The 20,028-nt window shown below is 43.6% G+C and overlaps 2 protein-coding genes across 2 annotated transcripts in view; both read left to right on the forward strand.

Moving 5' to 3' along the window:
• Positions 1-20,028, forward strand: part of LOC140208507 (uncharacterized) — a 108,995-nt gene that overhangs the window by 38,254 nt on the left and 50,713 nt on the right. The gene's annotated exons all lie outside the window — the stretch shown is intronic.
• LOC140208506 (NACHT, LRR and PYD domains-containing protein 12-like) lies at positions 830-15,801 on the forward strand. The gene is made up of 3 exons (XM_072277230.1): positions 830-1,042; positions 4,795-4,963; positions 10,283-15,801. The coding sequence occupies exon 3, from the start codon at positions 10,351-10,353 to the stop codon at positions 11,266-11,268; it is 918 nt and encodes a 305-aa protein (XP_072133331.1). The 5' UTR covers positions 830-1,042; positions 4,795-4,963; positions 10,283-10,350; the 3' UTR covers positions 11,269-15,801.

The raw sequence follows: 20,028 nt of genomic DNA on the forward strand, positions 1-20,028 counted from the left end.
GGTACCCCCCGCCCCCCAACCCAATGGCATGAATATCGATTTCTCCTTCCGGTGAACAAATCTCTCCCTCACCCCTCCCTCCCACTCCCTCTCTTCCTCTCTGACTTTCCACGTCCACTCACCTGTTGGTCACTTCTCTCTGGGTCCACTGCTCCATCCCTTTCTCCTATTCTCCACTCTCCTCTCCTATTAGATTCTATTTTCTTCAGCTTTTCAGCTTTCCCACCTACCTGGCTTCACCTATCACCTTCCAGCGAGACATTTCCTCATCCGGACCGATTTTATTCAGGTATTTCCGTCATTTCATCTCAGTCCTGAAGGAGGGTTCAACTGGAAACGTCGACTGTTGACTCTTTTCGATAAATGCTGCCCGGCCTGCTCAGTTCCGCCAGCATTTTGTTTGTGTTGCTTTGGATTTCCAGCATCTGCAGACTTTAAACACAAGGAATTCTGCAGATGCTGGAAATTCAAGCAACACACACCAAAGTTGCTGGTGAACGCAGCAGGCCGGGCAGCATCTCTAGGAAGTCGACGTCCTGACGAAGGGTCTCGGCCTGGAACGTTGACTGTACCTCTTCCTAGAGATGCTGCCTGGCCTGCTGCGTTCACCAGCAACTTTGATCTGCAGACTTTGTCGTGTTCGTGATTTACCTCCCTGTTATCGCTCCGGCCTTCCGGCCACTGGCGGCGCTGCATGGACCTCCGGCCACTGGTGGCGCTGCACGGACCTCCGGACACTGGTGGCGCTGCATGGACCTCCGGCCACTGGTGGCGCTGCCGCGAACATCCTGCTAACGCATGCGCGGTGCCGAATGCAGCTGCCGTTGGCGGTTCTCCGATTCGGGGCGGCGGTGAGTGGAAACATCCCCGAGTTTGTGTGAATCTGGGCCGCTTAAATTCGGAAAGTCCCGGGCCCGAGCCCTGCCTGACGGCTGGAGCAGGGGTGCAGTGCCAGTTTTTTGGGTGTTGGAGCTGGACGAGGGGTGATTGATAAGTTCGTGGCCTAAGTTAGAAGGCCTGAAGTTTACAGCTGTCGTTACATGTACGTGTAGTTCCGCTCTGTGAGTGATCATGCAGAAAGTTTGAAGCTAATAACTGTTGTGGTATTTCTGTGTCAGATAATTGAAAATTGCTAGGTTTTCAAAATTGACTTCTTCCACCTTAGGCTAAGAACCTCGATCTCACACCTAGTTAGTGTAGCAGCTCATTTCATGCACTGGGTAACTTCCTTCCCCCATTCATGTAATGAGCAGGTACACAAATTGGGTGTGGCATATATAAATGAATAGGGCTTCTCATAATGTCAAGCACTAAACCAAGATGAAAGAAATATATGAATTCCACAGCTCAATAGACAATAGATGCAGGAGTAGGCCATTCGGCCCTTCGAGCCAGCACCACCATTCACTGTGATCATGGCTGATCATCCACAATCAGTATCCAGTTCCTGCCTTAACCCCATAACCTTTGATTCCGCTATCTTTAAGAGCTCTATCCATCTCTTTCTTGAAAGCATCCAGAGACTTGGCCTCCACAGCCTTCTGGGGCAGAGCATTCCATACATCCACCACTCTCTGGGTGAAAAAGTTTTTCCTCAACTCCGTTCTAAATGGCCTGCTCCTTATTCTTAAACTGTGGCCTCTGGTTCTGGACTCACCCATCAGCAGGAACATGTTTCCTGCCTCCAGCATGTCCAATCCCTTAATAATTATAGATGTTTCAATTAGATCCCCTCTCAGGCTTCTAAATTCCAGAGTATACAGGCCCAGTCGCTCCAATCTTTCGACATATGACAGTCCCGCCATCCCGGGAATTAACCTTGTGAACCTACGCTGCACTCCCTCAATAGCAAGAATGTCCTTCCTCAAATTTAGAGACCAAAACTGCACACAGTACTGCAGGTGTGGTCTCACCAGGGCCCTGTACAGCTGCAGAAGGACCTCTTTGCTCTTATACTCAATTCCCCTTGTTATGAAGGCCAACATGCCATTAGCTTTCTTCACTGCCTGCTGTACTTGCATGCTTGCTTTCAGTGACTGATGTACACAGAAATATAGTGACAGTTAAGACATTAACAAGATTATAGCCTATCAAACATCTGAACAGGGATACAAGCCTGACTTCGAAGGACCATTACTTTCAGAACTTCATTTGGAGCCGGTTAGAAAATTTGAATTAGATGCAGGCGAAACACAGCTTTTGTTAGTTTTACTGTTATCAATGACTTGTATGTTATTCTTGTTACACTCCTCAGCTTGTTTACGGAAGAAAGAAGTTAACATTGTTTGCTTAGAAGCCACAGGGTTGTTAGTGAGAAAAATTTACTTTTGTATTAGTGAGTAATCCACGGACCACCACAGATGTAGCTTTACTGATACGACTGAGTCAGAGCAGACAGCAGGGCCCACAGCGCTTAGCAGTGTTCCTAAGCAGGTATAAAAATAACAGAAATAAAGCAAGTAAGTTTTTTACACTTTTAGATATCTACATTGGAACCAAGTAATCAAGTATGAAAAAAAAACGTCTAATGAAGTTTTGCTGAAGCCACGAATATTGCTGAATATTAGTATCAAAAGTGGAAGGTTGGCAACTCTGCCTCGTACCGTTTCTCTCACAGAAATGTTTGGACAGGAAGTGTATCTGTGAGTGTCGATACTCACAATATCCTCACACGTCGGGTACTACATGGTTAGACCTATACAGATTCTGTTTAGTCTTTAAATGTATAAAAAGTTAAAGAAGCTTGAATCTTTACATAAATTATTGTCGTATCTATACGAATAAAAAATATCGTATTTGGAAGTGATAAATGTTAATAGGGGAGGAGGGCAACCATTTGGGAGGTTTGGAAATGCGTTTCGTCTCGTTCATTGCCTCCCTAAGTTACTCTTTTTCCTGTCAACACAAAGAGACAAACAGCCTCTTTCCAATCAACTACAGTTGGTGGAGCTCGGCCAAGGGGTTGATGCGCTATTAATGACAGTTGAAATGATGTAAAACTAGCTTATAGCCTAGAAATTTTTTTTCCCCATTTGCCTTGTGAAAAAAACTAAATTCACTTTATCCAGGTGTAGAAGAAGATTTTGGATGATTACCTTGAATTCTTCATCAAAATCAGGCCGAAGATAAGCGAGCAGTGAATTTTTCTTTCATTATTTTGGACTTTTAACCTGGGTTTCGATGTTCATTCCTTGCTTAATACAGCTGCTACCTGGAATCCAATGGTACCCGTTGGAAAGAGCAGAAAAACACTCACACTTGTGTCCAGTCGTCCCTCGGCTGGAGAGAGACGGAGGATCTGTGAAATGGCGGGAGGCTACAGCAGGGCATGCTGGGAAAACAACGGGTCGAGCGAGGACGAACTTCACAAATACCTCAATAAAAAACAGTCACAGCTCCAGGATTTCACCAAAAACGATCAAATATCCTATCCTAATGTTATTAGTGGTATTTTCCCCACCAGTTACCACTCCCTATCCCAAACCCCCGCCTCTGTAAAATTCCCCCTATTTAATATGCGGCCGCTGTTAAATTCCCCGCTTGTTCATTTTGACGTTTTTTTACCGAGGTGCCGGAGTGGTGCCCCGGTGAGCTCCGGCAGCACTGCACTCCTGTTTAGATCCAAGTAAAATGGACCCGGGGATCAAGCTGCCCGGGTTTGTGAGGTGTTGAGCCAGTATTTCTGGTCTGGGATCAAATGTTTGTTTCTGGAGTTCCTCTGGAAGCAATGCTGTTAACCTGAGGAGAGAATGAGTTTGTATTCCATCCCTCACAAGGACAGGCTGTGATTAAATGGGCTGTTCTGTGTTTGCACCAGCAGAAATAGACCTGGGGGGGTTTCAGTGTTCAAACTGTGTTTGGAAATTCCTCCACGCTGTCACTTGTCTGTCAGACAGTGGAAATCAAACAGAAACTCAACTTGCTGGAGATCTGCACTAAATTCTGAACCCATTCTGACAGAAGATTGTGAACCTGAATGGTTAAATTTGTTTCTCTCCCCACAGCAGTTCCTTTCCTGTTGAGCGACTCTGGTGATTCCAGTTTCTTTCTATTAAATTCACTCTGGGATGGTTTACATTTCCTGATTGTCTGTTGTACTTGGGAATGTGTTCAGTGCAGTTGTTGCTGACAAGGTTCACATGAATAATCTCAGGAATGATCGGTTTTATGTGTGAGGAGCATTTGATGGTTATGGGGCTGTGCTCAGTGGAGTTCAGACGGGGTGGTGAAAGGAGAGGTGGTTAAGTAAACCTACTGAATGCTGAGAAGCCTGGATACAGTGGACATGGAGAGGATGTTTCCATTAGACGGAGAGTCTGTGATCTGACAGCACAGTCTCAGAATAAAGACGCTTCCCTTTAAAACTGAGATGAGAAAAATTTCTTCAGCCAAAAGATGGCTGATCTGTGGAATTTGTTGCCACAGAGGGTGGTTGGAGGCTGCCATTTGGGTATATTTAGGGCAGAGATTAATATATTCATCATTACTAAGTAGCTTCAGGGTTACAGGAGGAAGGCGGGAATATGGTGTTGGAATAAATCTCAGCCATGGTTGAGTGCTGGAGCAGACTCGATGGATCGAATCACCTAATTCTGTTCCTGCATCTTATATCTTAGCGATGACTGAACGATGACTCCTTCCTATCCCTCATCAGGTTTTGTGACGTGTCAGGGGCAGTTACAGATTTGTTCACTGTGATCATTAGATTTGTCTTCAATGTTTAGATTTCAGTGAGCAGAAATATTTTGTTCTCCTTTGTGTTGTTAACGCGCTTCATCATCTTTCATGTTAAAGTTAGACCTGCGGTGAGAGATTTATTGGAAGAAAAGCCCACAACTGGAAGAGAACCACGACTGAAGATGAGGGAACAGCAGCAAGTGACCCAGCCCGAGGACTGAGAGCACCAACTGGAGAGAACCCTTCTGACTCAGGGTTTCCATTGATTCAGTCCGGAGCAAGTTTGGTGAGTCTCATTTACTCAAACACTGGTCCTTTAGACATTACATATCTGTACAGAGTAAGGTAGGGAATAGTTATGGTGAGACTAAATGTGCCCAGAAATACCAGTTATGCCTCTGTCAGACCCAGTTGCAATCACTCCAGGTCTGGTAATGTACTGTCAGTATCCCAGCTCTTTAATCTCACTCACATTCCCTCAGTGTTTGCTCATTTGAAGAACTTGCATCTTATGAAGTAGCTTTTGGTCTGTTCTGAGTGTGGAGAGGGAAAGAGGGGTGTTTATATTACTATCTTGCAAAAAGAAGTAATTGTTTGACATTACTTGCTGCAAACTCACTCCCCATACCCTGTACATTCTCAACCAGATTATTGACATAGATGACAAGTAGCAATGGGTGTAACCCTGGGGAACTCCACGAGGCGCGGGCCTGGACTCCAATAACCAGCCTCCCATCATCACCATCTGCTTCCTGCCATCTAGCTGTTCCCAGACTCTGGACTCTGTGACAAACACAATGTTAGCAGCAAGATTAGACAGAGATTAATATAAAGAGAGATTTGTTGCTTCCTGGTGCGTGGAATGCACTGCCTGAGTCAGTGGTGGAGGCAGATACACTAGTGAAGTTTAAGAGACTACTAGCCAGGTATATGGAGGAATCTAAGGTGGGGGCTTATATGGGAGGCAGGGTTTGAGGGTCGGCACAACATTGTGGGCCGAAGGGCCTGTACTGTGCTGTACTATTCTATATTCTATATCAAGACAGAAACACCTCCTCCTCCGTCATCTGTATAGGGTCCATGATCGCATTGCTGTTTCGCCTCACTGTAAAGACGCTGTATGTCTCCTGAGTAAACATAAATGCAAAAAATCCATTTTAAATCTCCCCCACCTGCGTCAGCTTCATGCATTAATGCCCTCTCTGAACTTCAAGAAGACCAATTTTGCCTTTTGGTATACTTTTGTTTTGAATATATTTGATGAAGGAGTTGGTGCTCTCCTTTTCATTATCTGCTGGAGCAAACTCGTGCCGTACTTCAGCCCTCTTGATTCCCTCCTTTAGTAACTCTTGAATTATTTATACTTATCAGTACCTCATTTGTTCTTTCCTGCCTATACTTGCTATGCACTCCTTCACCAGGGTCTCAATATCTGTCAAAACCCAAGGTTCCCTAAACATGTTAGCCCTGCCTTTTATTCTGTCAGCAACATTCAAACTCTGTACTGGTCGTCATTTATGCATTCCATCTCTGTACTCTTAAAATAGCAGTTTTGAAGGCCTCACACTTACCAAGCACAGATTTGCTCGAAAACAACCTGTTCCAATCCACGTTCACCAGATCCTTTCTGATACCATTAAAATTGGCCTTTTCTCCAATTTAGAACCAGACCTACCCATTTCCATAATGATCTTTAAACTAATGGTATTATGATCACTAGATCCAAAGTATTTACCTGCACAGACCTCTGTTACCTGCCCCGTCATGTACCCTAATAGTATTTCAGTCTATAGTTATGACCTCAATATATTGATCAAGGGAACTTCCTTGAACACATTTTACCAACGATATCCCAAACAGCCCTTTAAAGTATGGGTGTCCCGGTCAATAAGTGGAAAGTTACAACTATCTAGCATCATAACCTTCTAAGTTGCCTGTGATTTCTCAAACAATTTGATCCCCCAAATCCTATTGACTATTGGGCACTCTGTAATATAATCCCATCCCTTCCTTATTGTTCAGTTTCACCCATAAGGCCTCAGTGGTTGAGCTTTCCAGTTTGTCCTGTATGAGCAATGCAGGGACATTTTCCCTAACTAGTGATGTCACTTGTCCTTCTTTAATCCCTGCCACTCAATCAAATTGTGTCTAACGCAACAGAACCCTGGAAGACTGACCTGCCAGTCCTGCACCTCCTCCAATCAAATCACATTAATGCTTGCAATACTGTAATTCAATACGCTGATCCATGCTCTAAGCTCATCAGCCTTTCCTACAATACTCCTTGCAATGAAATAATACACATTTGGGAACATTTGTTTCACCATGTTCTTTCGTTAGACTCCTGACTTTTTATGTTGGATTAACAGCATCTTTCCCACACAACCACTCCACTATCCACTCTGGTTCTTCATCCCCTTGCAGCTCAAGTTTGACACCTCACCCCATCCCGATGCAGTGTTAACAACCCTTCCCGCAAGGGTATCAGTCCCCCTCCAGTTCGGATGCAAAACGATCATGTCTGTCCAGGTCCCATCTTCCTTGGAATCATCCAAACATCTGCAGCACTCCACAACGCACCATCTCATCAGCCACACGTTAGACTGTATTATATCCTATTTCAGGCCTCACTAGCATGTGGTATGGGTGGCAATCCTGAAGACACAACCCTGGATGTTGTGCACTTTAACCTATCACCTACATCCATGAACTCACTTTGCAGCACCTCTTCACCCTTCCTGCCCTGTCATTGGTGCCGACGTGAACCTTGTCCTCTGCTCACACTACCCTTAAACATGTTTCAGACTGGATGCGAGATTTCCCCGACCATGGCAACACACCATCCAGAAATCTTGTTCTCATTAATAGTGATGGCAGTCACTGCTGCTTCCCGTCACTCACGGGCCACAGTGAAGAGATATGCAAAGTATGCATTAGCTATACAGGACCCTGGTCAGACCCCACTTGAGCTCAGCTCTGGTCACTTCACTACAGGAAGGATGTGGAAACTATAGAAAGGGTGCAGAGGAGATTTACAAGGATTGGGGAGCATGCCTAATGAGAATAGGTTAAGTGAACTCAGGCTTTTCTCTTTGGAGCGGTGGAGGATGAGAGGTGACCTGATATGGGTGTATAAGATGATGAGAGGCATTGATCGTGTGGGTAGTCAGAGGCTTTTTCCCAGAGCTGAAATGGCTAGCACGAGAGGGCACACAGATTTAAGGTGCTTGTAAGTACAGAGGAGATGTTTTACGCAGAGTGGTGAGTGCATGGAACTGTGGTGGAGACGGATATGAAGGGGTGTTTTAAGAGACTTCTGGATACATGGAGCTTAGAAAACTAGAGGGCTATGGGTAACCTTAGGTAATTTCTAATGTAAGTACATGTTCAGCACAGCATTATGGGCTGAAGGGCCTGTGTTGTGCTATAGGTTTTCAATGTTTCTATGTTTCTAAAGTTCACCTGCTATTTCTTTGTCTTCCATTACTAGCTCACCAATATCATTTTCCAGTGGACCAATATCAACTCTCAACTCCATTTTTTCTTTTTATGTAACTGAACAAAAACATTTGTTATCCTGCTTGATATTATTGTCTAGTCTCACCTCATATTTCATCTTTTCCCTTCTTATAGCTTTTTTAGTTGCCTTTTGTTAGATTTTAAAAGGTTTCCAATCATCCAACTTCCCACTCACTTTTGCTTCCATATTGACACTCACTCACTCATGGACTAATCACAGGACACACAAAAGGCGAACAGTATAGATCACCAGCATTTCATCCGAAGTTGCACTGGTGATGTTGCCTAGCTGGGTAATGAAACATCTGCAAGCGAACAAGCCAGCTCGGCGAGCCACTAAACAAGATCTGGGTTATTACACAACACCCAATCTAAGCGAGCCTTTCCCCAAGTAGGCTCAAGCACAATCGCAATAAATCCCCTCTCCTGCGACCCGACACCTTAAGTATGCTTGATTTTCCCATTCCCCTTGCATATTGAAGTTCGCCAGGACAAATGTGTCATTACCCTTATTACATGCCTTTTCCCTTTGCAACTCAAACCCACATCTTGGCGACTATTTGGAGGCCTGTATATGATTCCCATAATGTGCTTTGTTACCCCCTGTAATTTCTTATCTCCACCCACAAAGAGTCAACGTCCTCTGACTTATGTCCCCTTTTTCTGAAGGTGTAATTCCATCTCGAAAACATAGCCAATGTCTTCCTGCCTGTCCTTTCGAAACAAAGTATATCCTTTGATGTTAAACTCCCAAACAAGATCTTCTTTCAGCCACAACTCAGTAATGGCCACAACGTCGTACCAACCAAAATCGAATTTTGCCTCTGTGGTACAATTTAACACTTGGCTGTGTCCACATTTAAACCTGCTGGCTCATCTTCAGCTCTATCATACTGGTTTCCATTGCCCTGTCATATTAGTTTAAAACACTCCCAACAGCTCCAGTAAATTCGCTGCAAGAATATCGGACCCTGCTGTAATCCCTGCCCCTTGCTGTATTCTTCGGCCACACACTTATCTGCCACCTCATTCTATTCCTATCCCCACTGTCGGGTGGCATAGGCAGTGATCCCGACATTACTACCTTTGAGTTCCTGCTTCTCAGCTTCCTTCCTAACTCCCTGTGTTTTGTTTTCCAGACCTCTTCCCTGTTCTCTTCCTATATCATTGGTACCAATATTTATCATGACTCGTGACCTTTCCTTTTCAGGATATTATGGACGTGTCCAGTAACGTTTCAGACCCTGGCTCCTGAGAGGCAAAGTAGCATCCGTGTCTCCTTTTTGAGTCCACAGAATCGCTTACCTCTCCTGCTGACTATAGAGTCCCGTATTACTGCTGACATCCTCTTCAGATTTCTGCTGTTCCGCGCAACATCCGGGAGTTGCCTGAGTTCATGTCCCAGCTCCTTGGAGCATAGGATACCGCAGAGGTGTGGTGGGGCTTATTGCCTGAGTTCATGTACTAGCTCCTCAGAGCAGAGGAGACTGTAGAGGTGTGGTGAGGGTGTATTGCCTGAGTTAATGTAACAGTTCCTCGGAGAAGAAGAGACTGTAGACTACTGCGGGGTGTGTTACATCGTGACTGGCTGAGCTTGGAAAAGGAAATGGAAATAATGTTCCTTTTCTGTGGCTCAGTACTGACAGTTTCAACCTAAAGAAGTGTCGAGAGTATCCGCTCCATTATGAGAAAGTAAAAGTCAGTAGAGCAAGTAAATTGCCCCCCGACCCCCACTGTTACCCTCTGCGGTGTTGCCCAGTTCAGCAGAAGCTGAGCAGTGAAAGCGGTGAAACCAGCCGCTCCACACAACACTCTCCTCTCCAGAATCACGTGTGCACTTGGTGCTCGCTGGAACACCGGGGAATCTGCAAACTACGAACAGAGGGGAGAGGAGAGGCTTTAACAGCGAACCTGAATCGGATCAGAAATGTTTCGGGGCCATCGTTCATCTTCAGACGCTCTTATCTCTGATCTCCCAATTTCACCCAAACAGTGTCCTTAACAATTTCTTATTATTGGGGTAAATACGTGAGTGTTCAGTGTTCATCAGATCAGGCATTGACCACCTATTTCTGTCCATCCTAAGATGCTCAACAGAAACACAAGGAGACTCTGCGGGCACAAACTGAAACACTGAGAGTGAACACGATCCTGATGAGGGAGAAGGTGAAGGTTTTCCAGCTGGTTGATCGATACGCTGAGCTCACGGTCATTTCTACTGTTCGAGATCGGAGACTGGTGGAACATGAGCTGCTGGCAAGAGGCAGAGACCACGAGGAGTGCAGAGAGGAACATCTCCGCGGACAGCTGGAGAAAATCGGGATTGCTCATCTGTTTGAGAATAGTTACTCACATAGTTTTTGGGACAAAATGAAAAGATTCTTCACACAATCAACTTCGGGATGTTCAGCAGCAGTGGCCGGAGTCCCAGGGATCGGGAAAACAACAATGGTACAAAAGATTGTTTATGACTGGGTCACGGGGAAAATATACCAACAATTCCAGTTTGCCTTCAGTTTCAAATTCTGGGATTTAAACTCCATTAATTGCAGAATAAACTTGAAAGAACTGATTCTGCATCAATATCCACATTTTGGGAATGCCCTGAGAGAGGTCTGGAAGAACCCAGAGGGATTGCTGTTTATATTCGATGGATTGGATGAATTCAACCACAGAATCGATTTTGCTGACAGTCAGAGAGATACAGAACCCAAGCACCAGTGCCCAGATCCTGAATTCAAGTGCAAGGTGTCTGACATTGTGTACAGTTTAATCCAGGGCAAGCTGCTCCCAGGGTGTTCAGTGCTGGTGACCACACGTCCCACTGCGTTACATCTATTGGAAAAGGCGAAGATCAGTGTCTGGGCTGAAATCCTGGGATTTGTAGGTGAGGAACGGAAGGAATATTTCATCAGGTATTTTGAAGATCAGACGGTAGCGGCAGCAACCCCTCCTACTGCTGGATCCTCGCTCTGGCATTGGGTCCCTTCTTCACACAAAGAGTCAGGGACCCAGAGCGAATTCCCAAGACCATCACCCAACTATATTCCTACTATATTTACAACATCCTGAAAAACCATGGTCGTGAGATTGACAGTCCCCTGATGTGTTACTCAGGGTTGGTCAGATGGCCTTCAGAGGAGTGCTCGAGAAGAAGATTGTGTTTACAGGTGGAGATTTGATCAACTACAATCTGCAGCCTTCCCAGTTCCTGATGGAGCTTTTGGAGAGAGAGGATTCTGCCCGGAGCGTGGTGTACACATTTCCCACACCTCACCATCCAAGAGTTTGTAACTGCAGTAGCACAGTTCCTGAATCCACATCCCGGGGATATCCTGTAAAGGGATTTGGATAAAACTGTAGTGAATCAGATTGTGAAGAATTGTGACAAGTGACCAGGGGATCGGTCAGTAATTCCCCAAGGACAGGAGGGTTCTGTGGTTCCTTGTGAAGGGATGTTGGAGACTTCATCAGATCAGTGAACAACGGCCATTGGTTTAATGGTAGTAAATCACAGGAATGGCCGTGTTTCTCACTGACTGTGACACGTCCATTGACAATGTTCCTTCTCAGTTGTACAAGGCCTTGGTGAGACCGCACCTGGAGTATTGTGTGCAGTTTTGGTCCCCTAATCTGAGGAAAGACATCCTTGCCATAGAGGGAGTACAAAGAAGGTTCACCAGATTGATTCCTGGGATGGCAGGACTTTCATATGAAGAAAGAATGGATGAACTGGGCTTGTACTCGTTGGAATTTAGAAGATTGAGGGGGGATCTGATTGAAACGTATAAGATCCTAAAGGGATTGGACAGGCTAGATGCAGGAAGATTGTTCCCGATGTTGGGGAAGTCCAGAACGAGGGGTCACAGTTTGAGGATAGAGGGGAAGGCTTTTAGGACCGAGATTAGGAAAAACTTCTTCACACAGAGAGTGGTGAATCTGTGGAATTCTCTGCCACAGGAAACAGTTGAGGCCAGTTCATTGGCTATATTTAAGAGGGAGTTAGATATGGCCCTTGTGGCTACGGGGGTCAGGGGGTATGGAGGGAAGGCTGGGGTGGTGTTCTGAGTTGGATGATCAGCCATGATCATAATAAATGGTGGTGCAGGCTCGAAGGGCCGAATGGCCTACTCCTGCACCTATTTTCTATGTTTCTATGGTTCACTGTTACCGACACTGACTGCAGCAGGTGGGTCAGAGATTCACACCCGCTTCCCAGTGAGAAGGAGATAAATACCATTGTGAGATTGTCCTCCCTGCCCTTCCCCGTGTGTGACTTTTCTCACTACCAGATACCGTGAGCGCATCTCTTCTGGGCCTCTTTTCAGTCTCACCCCTCCCGTACAATCTTTTTCTGTAACCCCTCATCTTGTATGATTATCGTTTCCCCCCGAGTCCTCCTGTGAGACAACTCATCCCTATCCCCCTTCCTCCTGTGGGATCTTTTCCCCAATCCCTTCCTCCTGTTGGATGTCTTCCCCATCCCCCTTCCTCCTGTGGGATCTCGCTTCCCCATCCCCCTTCATCCTGTGGGATCTCTCTTCTCCTCCCCCTTCCTCATGTGGGATCTCTCTTCCCCATCCCCCTTCATCCTGTGGGATCTCTCTTCCCCATCCCCCTTCATCCTCTGGGATCTCTCTTCCCCATCCGCCTTCCTCCTGCTGGATCTCTCTTCCCCATCTACCTTCCTCCCGCGGGATCTCTCTTCCCCATCCGCCTTCCTCCTGCTGGATCTCTCTTCCCCATCTGCCTTCCTCCCACAGGATCTCGCTTCCTCATCCGCCTACCTCCTGCAGGTTCTATCTTCCTATCCTTTTGCTTGGCTGGAGTCCCACCACTATCTCCCATCGACACTTTCCCATTCACAAATCTTCCTCACTGGGGGACTTACTTCCATCCTTCAATTCTTGCAGGTAGGTTTGCTAGAGAGGCTCTAGTGGATTTAAACGAGATACAAGTGGCGAGGGGAACCAAAGTGTAGGAACAGATGTAGGGGAGAAGGAAGAAAAAGGAGATAGTAAAGTTGTTTGCACCATTAGTGATAAACAGAGAGATAGAGGTGGAAAATTACTTAAATGCATTTATTTTAATGCTAGGAGCATTGTAAGAAAGGTGGATGAGCCTTGAGCATGGATTGATACCTGGAAGTATGATGTTGTAGCTATTAGTGAAACATGGTTGCAGGAGGGGTTTGTTTGGCAACTAAATATTTCTGGATTTCATTGCTTCAGGTGTGCTAGAATCAGAGGGACAAGAGGGGGAGGTGTTGCTTTGCTTGTCAGAGAAAATATTACAGCAGTGCTCTGGCAGGATAGATTAGAGGGCTCGTCTAGGGAGGCTATTTGGGTGGAACTGACGAATCGGAACGGTGTAGTAACACTTATAGGGGTGTATTCTAGACCACCAAATGGGGAGCAAGAATTGAAGGAGCTAATTTGTAAGGAGATAGCAGATATTTGTAGTAAGCACACGGTTGAGAGTGTGGGAGATTTTAATTTTCCACATGTAGACGGGGAAGCCCAGACTGTAAAAGGGCTAGATGGTTTGGAGTTAGTAAAATGTGTGCAGGATAGTTTTTTGCAGCAACACATAGAGGTACCAGCTAGAGAAGGAGCAGTGCTGGATTTCCTGTTAGGGAATGAGATAGGGCAGGTGACGAAGGTATGTGTTTGGGAGCAATTCGGGTCCAGTGATCACAATGCCATTAGTTTCAATATAATTATGGAGGATAGGTCTGGACCGAGGGTTGAGATTTTTGATAGGAGAAAGGCTAACTTTAAGGAGATGCGAAAGGATTTAGAAGGAGTGGATTGGGACAATTTGTTTTATGGGAAGGATGTAATAGAGAAATGGAGGTCATTTTAAGGTGAAATTTTGAGGGTACAGAATCTTTATGTTCCTGTCAGGTTGAAAGGAAAGGTTAAAAGTTTGAGAGAACCATGGTTTTCAAGGGATATTGGAAACTTGGTTTGGAAAAAGAAAGATATCTACAATAAATATAGGCAGCATGGAGTAAATGAGGTGCTCAAGGAATATAAAGAAGGTAAAAAGAATCTTGAGAAAGAAATTAGAAAAGCTAGAAGAAGATACGAGGTTGTTTTGGCAAGTAAGGTGAAAATGAATCCAAAGTAAATGCAAAGGGTTTCTACCGTTATATTAATAGCAAAAGGACAGTAAGGGATAAAATTGGTCCCTTAGAGAATCAGATTGGGCAGCTATGTATGGAGCCAAAAGAGATGGGGGAGATTTTGACCAATTTCTTTTCTTCAGTATTCACTAAGGAGAGGATATTGAATTGTGTATGGTAAGGGAAACAAAGAGGGTAGTTATGGAAACTATGATAATTAAAGAAGAGCAAGTACTGGAGCTTTTAAGGAATATAAAAGTGGATAAGTCTCCAGGTCCTGACAGGATATTCCCTAGGACCTTAAGGGAAGTTAGTGTGGAAATAGCAGGGGCTCTGACAGAAATATTTCAAATGTCATTAGAAACGGGGATGGTGCCGGAGGATTGGAGTATTGCTATATATGGTATATATAATTATCTGGATAGACAGGGTCTGATTAGGAACAGTCAACATGGATTTGTGCATGGAAAGTAATGTTTGACAAATCTTATTGAATTTTTTGAAGAGGTTGCTAGGAAAGTTGACAAAGGTAAAGCGGTGGATGTTGTCTATATGGGCTTCAGTAAGGCCTTTGACAAGGTTCCACACGGAAGGTTAGTTAGGAAGGTTCAATCGTTAGGTATTAGTATTGAAGTAGTAAAATGGATTCAGCAGTGGCTGGATGGGAGACGCCAGAGAGTAGTGGTGGATAAATGTTTGTCAGATTGGAGGCCGGTGACTAGCGGTGTGTCTCAGGGATCTGTACTGGGTCCAGTGTTGTTTGGCATATACATTAATGATCTGGATGATGGGGTGGTAAATTGGATGAGTAAATATGCAGATGATACTAAGATAGGTGGAGTTGTGGATAATGAAGTAGGTTTTCAAAGCTTGCAGAGAGATTTAGGCCAGTTAGAAGAGTGGGCTGAAAGATGGCAGAGGGAGTTTAATGCTGATAAATGTGAGGTACAACATTTTGGTAGGACTAATCAAAATAGGACATACATGGTAAATGGTTGGGCATTGAAGAATGCTGTAGAACAGAGGGATCTGGGAATAATGGTGCATAGTTCCCTGAAGGTGGAATCTCATGTGGATAGGGTGGTGAAGAAAGCTTTTGGTTTGCTGGCCTTTATTAATCAGAGCATTGAGTATAGGAGTTGGGATGTAATGTTGAAATTGTACAAGGCATTAGTAAGGCCAAATTTGGAGTATTGTGTACAGTTCTGGTCACTGAATTATAGGAAAGATGTCAATAAAATAGAGAGAGTACAGAGAAGATTTACTAGAATGTTACCGGGGTTTCATCACCTAAGTTACAGAGAAAGGTTGAACAAGTTGGGTCTTTATTTTTTGAAGCGTAGAAGGTTGAGGGGGGACTTGATAGAGGTATTTAAAATTATGAGGGGGATAGATAGAGTTGACGTGGATAGGCTTTTTCCATTGAGAGTGGGGGAGATTCAAACAAGAGGACATGAGTTGAGAGTTAAAGGGCAAAAGTTTAGGGGTAACATGAGGGGGAACTTCTTTACTCAGAGAGTGGTAGCTGTGTGGAACGAGCTTCCAGCAGAAGTGGTTGAGGCAGGTTCGATGTTGTCATTTAAAGTAAAATTGGATAGCTATATGGACAGGAAAGGAATGGAGCATTACGGGCTGAGTGCGGGTCAGTGGGACTAGGTGAGAGTAAGCATTTGGCATGGACTAGAAGGGCCGAGATGGCCTGTTTCCGTGCTGTAATTGTTATATATCGTTATATGGTTAACCCTACCCCTCTGGAGTCTCTCACATCAGAAACATTTCTCTCATCGGGAAATGAGGCAGAATATGTGGAGTTCACAGGGTCACATCGACAGACTAAATTACCGACATTCGGTGAATACCCTGGAGCTGGGCAGTGAGGGACATTGATAATGATGGGAACTCCGATCAGTGATTTACCGAAGGGTTTAATGTTTCCTGAAATATTCGAGTGAGAGAAATTCCCTCAGACCCACAGTTTGAATCACTTTGTTGATCAACTTGTTTGTTTGTGTTCAGACTTGGGAGGAATAAACTGGGAGATTCAGGAGTGAAACTGGTGTCTGCGGCTCTGAGGAACCTGGAGTGTAAAATACAGAAACTGTGGTAAGTACCAGATTGTGGGAGATTGTGTTTTCGGTCACTGGGTGTCTGACACTGAACATTAATGCGATCAGTAATTGTGTTACTGATAAACACTGGGGATTTGTACCGTCTCCTGTCTCTCTGTGTCCTTCACCCTCACTCTCTCTCATCTCCAGGCTGTGGGATGTCGGTCTCACAGATTCTGGTGCCGAGGATCTCGTCTCCACTCTCAGTACAAACCCATCACTGACGGAGCTGGACCTGAGTGGTAATAAACTGGGAGATTCAGGAGTGAAACTGGTGTCTGCGGCTCTGAGGAACCCGGAGTGTAAAATACAGAAACTCTGGTAAGTACCAGACTGTGGGAGATTGTGTTTACAGTCACTGAGTGTGTGACACTGAACAATAATGTGATCAGTAATTTCTTTATTAACCTTTTTATTGATTTAAAAGTATAAATACAGTAAAGAGGAGAATTAGTTCAAGTATATATATCAGTAACAATATAAACCAAGATTAAGATAGACATTGTCAAAGTCATAGATATTAAACTAGTATAATATATAATAAAAGAAAATGAAAATAACAATTCTCCTCTTAACCAGTTTATGAAGAGAAAGGAAAAAACATTGGGTTTTAAATGAAAAGGGAAAAAAAACACTACACTATAACAAAACAAAAAAAGGGGGACTGGGCATCTCATTTTGAGGATACGACCCAAAAAGAGAGAGAGAGAGAGAGAGAAAGACTTTCTGATCAAATCTAAAACTTCGATTAAAAAAAGATCGTAAGAGTAATAAACCAAATTAAATGAAAATATTGGATAAAAGGTCACCATATTTGCTCAAATTTAAAGGATGTATCAAATGTCCAACTTCTTATTTTCTCTAAACTTAAACAGGACATAATGGAGGAGAGCCAGTAAATGACTGTAGGTGGATTAGAATCCTTCCACTCCAATAAAGTGGCTCTCCCAGCCGGTAAGGTCGAAACGGCTATCATACATCGAGTGGAAACAAGAATATTTCGTAAGCAAATTAGGTTGTAGATCCAGATCCAAGACTTTTGATAGTGTTTTAAAAACATCTCTGCAAAAGTTATCTGGCTTTATACAAGACCAATACGTATGAGTTAAAGCGTCCAGCTCAATATTACATCTGTCACAAGTAGGATTAATACTGGAGAAAATATGCGCTGGTTTATCCTTTGACACATGGGCCCGATGCGCTACCTTGAACCGTATCAAGGAACGACAGGCACAAATAGATGAGTTGTTAACCAAATGAAAAGTTTTACTCCATTGATTATCTGAAAATGACTCTTTATCATTAGATATCATTCGTGAACTCGATAAGCATTTATAGATTAAGCTAACAACCTTTTTTGAAATGGACTCTCCAGGAGGCGCTCATGGTGTGAGGTACATTTTGGCTTCGCTCCATTCCCTTTACTTCTTTTACCCGTAACCACCCTTATTTAATCTGTTTATACCGACACTAATAGGTTTATAACACAAATATATCTTTGAACTTTGATTTTAACTCGCTGGAAATGTGAACCAGAGGACGAGAAGTTAAAAATGGGAAAGACTCCAACAGCAACGGGAAAAAAAAGATGGCGATCCTAAAGCATCTAAGCAAATACCAATAACTTTTGAAATAATGTCGAATCTTCTAGATGAAAAACTTAATCAAAGATTTGCTGTGTTTGAAGAAGTTTTGAAGATGATTCAAGATGACATTAGATCGTTTAGATGTGAAATTGATCAACAGCAAACTAGAATTTCAGAACTGGATGCTGCCCGTTGGCAGAGGACAAAAGATTGAAGCCCTGGAAAAAAATCTGGCTTCAACATCCCATGTTGGAACGTTATAAATCCAAGATTATTGATCTCGAAGATCAATCCCGATGACAGAACTTGCGGATAATCGGGCTTCCCAAAGATATCGAGACGGCCGATCCTACCAAATACTTTTCTCAATTTTTAATGGATGTGTTTGGTTCAGAGGTTTTGGAGGCCCCTCCATTGCTCGATCGCGTGCACCGTACATTGCGCCCCAAACCTTCCAGAGAATTTAAACTGAGACCCATTATTATTCTGTTCCATTATGCTCACATGAAGGATCGTGTGGTACGAGCTGCGTAGCGGAAAGATATGATCCAATTTCAAAGTTTCAAATTTTGCCTCGTTGAAGATTTCAGTCCTGAAGTTCTGAGGGAATGGATAGCTTTTAAACCACAGATGTCAGAATTTTATCAAAAAGGCCTTAACCAGCGTTGCTGTTTCCAGCACGTTTGAAAATAGTTCTTGCCGATAACTCTCGTCGTCTGTTTAAATCTCCAGATGAAGCTCAGTTTTCTTGACAATCAGCGTTCCTCTGCTCCGGACTAATTAACGGACTGTTGTTTATTCTCTTTGTTCTTACATGCTGGTTTTTTCAGTGGATCCAGATCCAAAACTTTTGATAGTGTTTTCAAAACATCTCTCCAAAAGCTTACAGCTTTGGATTTTTATAATCTGAGGGCTTTTGCCCTGGGTTTGTAGGGTAGGTATTTTTCGTATTTTCGGATAAGTTTTCTTTCTTTACTGATTCTGTATTTTATTTATTCTTTTTTACTTTTTATTTTTCTTTCTTTGAAACTTTATAGGCCTATATCCTTGCTAAATGTGGATTCCAAGATATTTTCAAAATTACTGGCAACTAGACTGGAGAAAGTATTGCCTCCAATTATTTCTGTTGACCAGACTGGATTTATTAAAAATCATTATTCCTTCTTTAATATTAGATCAATGAATATTGTTTATACTTCTTCATCCAGAACTCCAGAATGTGTCATTTCACTGGACACTGAGAAAGCTTTTGACAGAGTCGAATGGACATATTTGTTTAATTCGCTTGAGAAATTCAATTTTAGTCCGATATTTATATCTTGGATTAAACTGATATACCTTACCCCCTTCGGCATTTACCAATAATCAAAGATCTCCCTTTTTTCAGTTATTTCCTGGTACTCGGCAGGGTTGCCCTCTTTGTCCATTATTATTTGATATTGCCCTGGAACCTTTAGCTATTGCTATTCCTGACTCTAATATATTTGGCATTACCCGCAGGAATGAGATACACAAACTATCACTATATGCAGATGATTAATTACTATATATCTCTAACCCTGAGAAATCCATTCCGGCAGTTTTAGCTCTGCTTCCTCAGTTGAGTAACTTTTCCGGTTACAAATTGATTAATAAGAAGCATAAGGACTTATTGAAGTTCAATTTTTTTTCCTAAATCCTTTTTTAATACTGTTGATTCCAAAAGTTCCTCATATATGGCAGAATAAAAATCTCAGATTAAGTAAAAAATACTTACGTAGAACATAGACATAGAACATAGAATAGTACAGCACAGTACAGGCCCTTCGGCCCACAATGTTGTGCCGACCCTCAAACCCTGCCTCCCATGTAAGCCCCCCATCTTAGATTCCTCCATATACCTGTCTAGTAGTCTCTTAAACTTCACTAGTGTATCTGCCTCCACCACTGACTCAGGCAGTGCATTCCATGTACCAACCACTCTCTGAGTAAAATACCTTCCTCTAATATTCCCCTTGAACTTCCCACCCCT

Source organism: Mobula birostris, chromosome 13 (genome assembly GCF_030028105.1).
Source record: "Mobula birostris isolate sMobBir1 chromosome 13, sMobBir1.hap1, whole genome shotgun sequence".
NCBI classification, from domain to species: Eukaryota; Metazoa; Chordata; class Chondrichthyes; order Myliobatiformes; family Myliobatidae; genus Mobula; species Mobula birostris.

Coding starts and splice junctions, on each gene's coding strand:
- LOC140208506 (XM_072277230.1), top strand. CDS start 10,351: ATGAGGGAGAAGGTGAAGGTTTTCCAGCTGGTTGATCGATACGCTGAG.